Source organism: Olea europaea, unplaced genomic scaffold, assembly GCF_002742605.1.
Source record: "Olea europaea var. sylvestris unplaced genomic scaffold, O_europaea_v1 scaffold22374, whole genome shotgun sequence".
In the NCBI taxonomy this organism is placed as follows: Eukaryota; Viridiplantae; Streptophyta; class Magnoliopsida; order Lamiales; family Oleaceae; genus Olea; species Olea europaea.
The window spans coordinates 1-1,766 of record NW_019240414.1 but is presented as its reverse complement, the minus strand read 5'-3'; the positions used below and the strand labels follow the sequence as shown (position 1 = coordinate 1,766).

The following is a 1,766-nucleotide window of genomic DNA, read 5'->3' as shown; positions in this document are numbered from 1 at the left end:
GTCTATAGCTTTATGGATTAGATTTTCGCACATTTAATTTTGAAATGGAGTTAATTTGGCAGATGGCTCGTACAAAGCAAACTGCTCGGAAGTCAACTGGTGGAAAGGCTCCCAGAAAGCAACTTGCTACCAAGGTTGCCTCCTGTACACATATTATCTTTTTTTCTCAACATGAATTTATATGTGAAAACTATTAATTTATGTTATAATGAAATGTTTGGTAAATGTAGGCTGCCCGTAAGTCTGCCCCTACTACAGGCGGTGTGAAGAAACCCCACCGTTATCGTCCTGGTACTGTTGCTCTACGGTGAGTACTCTTCTTGTGAAGAGATTTGTTTAGGTCAATTTATTGTTCTTTTATGTCCAGTTGTGATGTTTTATGAAAACATTTTTTGATGTGATGTAGTGAAATTCGTAAGTACCAGAAGAGTACTGAGCTCCTGATCAGGAAGCTTCCTTTTCAGAGGCTTGTGCGTGAGATTGCTCAGGACTTTAAGGTAAATAAATCATTGATGCAGAACCTTGCTCTTGCTATTTGATTGCTGTTGAAATAGTGGACACTATGATTTATTGATGGGACTTCTAATTTATTGATTTTTTCCGCGGTTCAGACTGATCTGCGTTTCCAAAGCCATGCTGTTTTAGCACTTCAGGAGGCTGCAGAGGCCTACCTTGTGGGCCTTTTTGAGGACACCAATCTGTGTGCTATTCACGCCAAGCGTGTGACGATAATGCCCAAGGACATTCAGCTGGCTCGCAGAATCAGGGGTGAGCGTGCTTAGATGATTTGATTCTCGGACAAGGTGTGTGGTGATGGTGTTTTTTAGTTTAGTTTGTTGTTAAGAAGCATAAAGATGCTAGACAGTATTAAGCTCAAATAGTTATTGTTAGTGCTGTTTATGGGTTGTAATGGTAGTGTTCCCTTTGGATGGAAACTATACTTTTCACAGCTATTACTCTATGGACTAGAATGTTTCCTTTGAACTGCTTTTGGTGAGGAATTTCCTATTTGCATCATATGTAGTGGATCTGTTTTCTAGTATATTGCTGTGGTGCAATTTATGTTTGCTGTTTGTTGTATATTTGCGAAGGTTTGATTAATAATTATAGGATTCTTTGATTGCTAATTGCCGGTGGCCAAATAACTGCTTTATTTGCAAATCCTTCTGGTCAAGTATTCAACTTAGGCATGACTGAATGGGAATCAAAGCCTTGATGGCATTTTCAGTGCAGTTTATAGGCATGTTTTCTATCTTATATTGAACTGCACTTTGTGGTAAGATTTTAACTTTTTCTTTTCCTTTGATTTGGACTGGTGCTCGGCAAATCAAAAATGTCTTCAGATCCATTGAACGTTGTGTCCTCTCATGTGTGGTTGCTGCAATGTATTTTCTCTATTAGCATTTAGATTGGTTACGAAAGTGCCTACTTATCTGAATGTGATTGTAAGTGGTATATTTATGGTTCAGCCTCTATATTTTGCGCCATGGAAGCTATAATTGAAGCTAGCTGATGTTGACCGAGAACCTACTTTTGTCATGTATGTATGCAAAGTTAAAGGTCTTTGGAATAAGCTGTTTGTACAGCACCAAAAGGTGGGACCCAAGGTCTTTAGGCTTGTCAGTTAGCAGTTTACTGGGATGTGCACAAGGCTATCAAGATTGGCAGGATGAATTAAAGGGTAGGTACTAGGTAATCTCACTTTACATTTATCTAAGGATGGGCTCGGCTCGTTAAAGTGCGAGCTGAGCTCAAGCTTGTTCAAG

General features: G+C 39.2%; 1 protein-coding gene across 1 annotated transcript; it reads left to right on the top strand.

Moving 5' to 3' along the window:
• Positions 1–6: 6 nt before the first annotated feature.
• LOC111380969 (histone H3.3-like) lies at positions 7–1,066 on the top strand. Its single transcript, XM_023004653.1, has 4 exons — positions 7–134; positions 231–307; positions 407–497; positions 612–1,066. The coding sequence occupies exons 1-4, from the start codon at positions 45–47 to the stop codon at positions 780–782; spliced, it is 429 nt and encodes a 142-aa protein (XP_022860421.1). The 5' UTR covers positions 7–44; the 3' UTR covers positions 783–1,066.
• Positions 1,067–1,766: the final 700 nt, after the last annotated feature.

Excerpts from the sequence above, each read along its gene's own strand:
- LOC111380969 (XM_023004653.1), top strand. The coding sequence starts at position 45 with ATGGAGTTAATTTGGCAGATGGCTCGTACAAAGCAAACTGCTCGGAAG. Across the intron at positions 135-230 it reads GAAAGCAACTTGCTACCAAG|GCTGCCCGTAAGTCTGCCCC; the intron begins GTTGCCTCCTGT and ends TGGTAAATGTAG. Across the intron at positions 308-406 it reads CCTGGTACTGTTGCTCTACG|TGAAATTCGTAAGTACCAGA; the intron begins GTGAGTACTCTT and ends GATGTGATGTAG.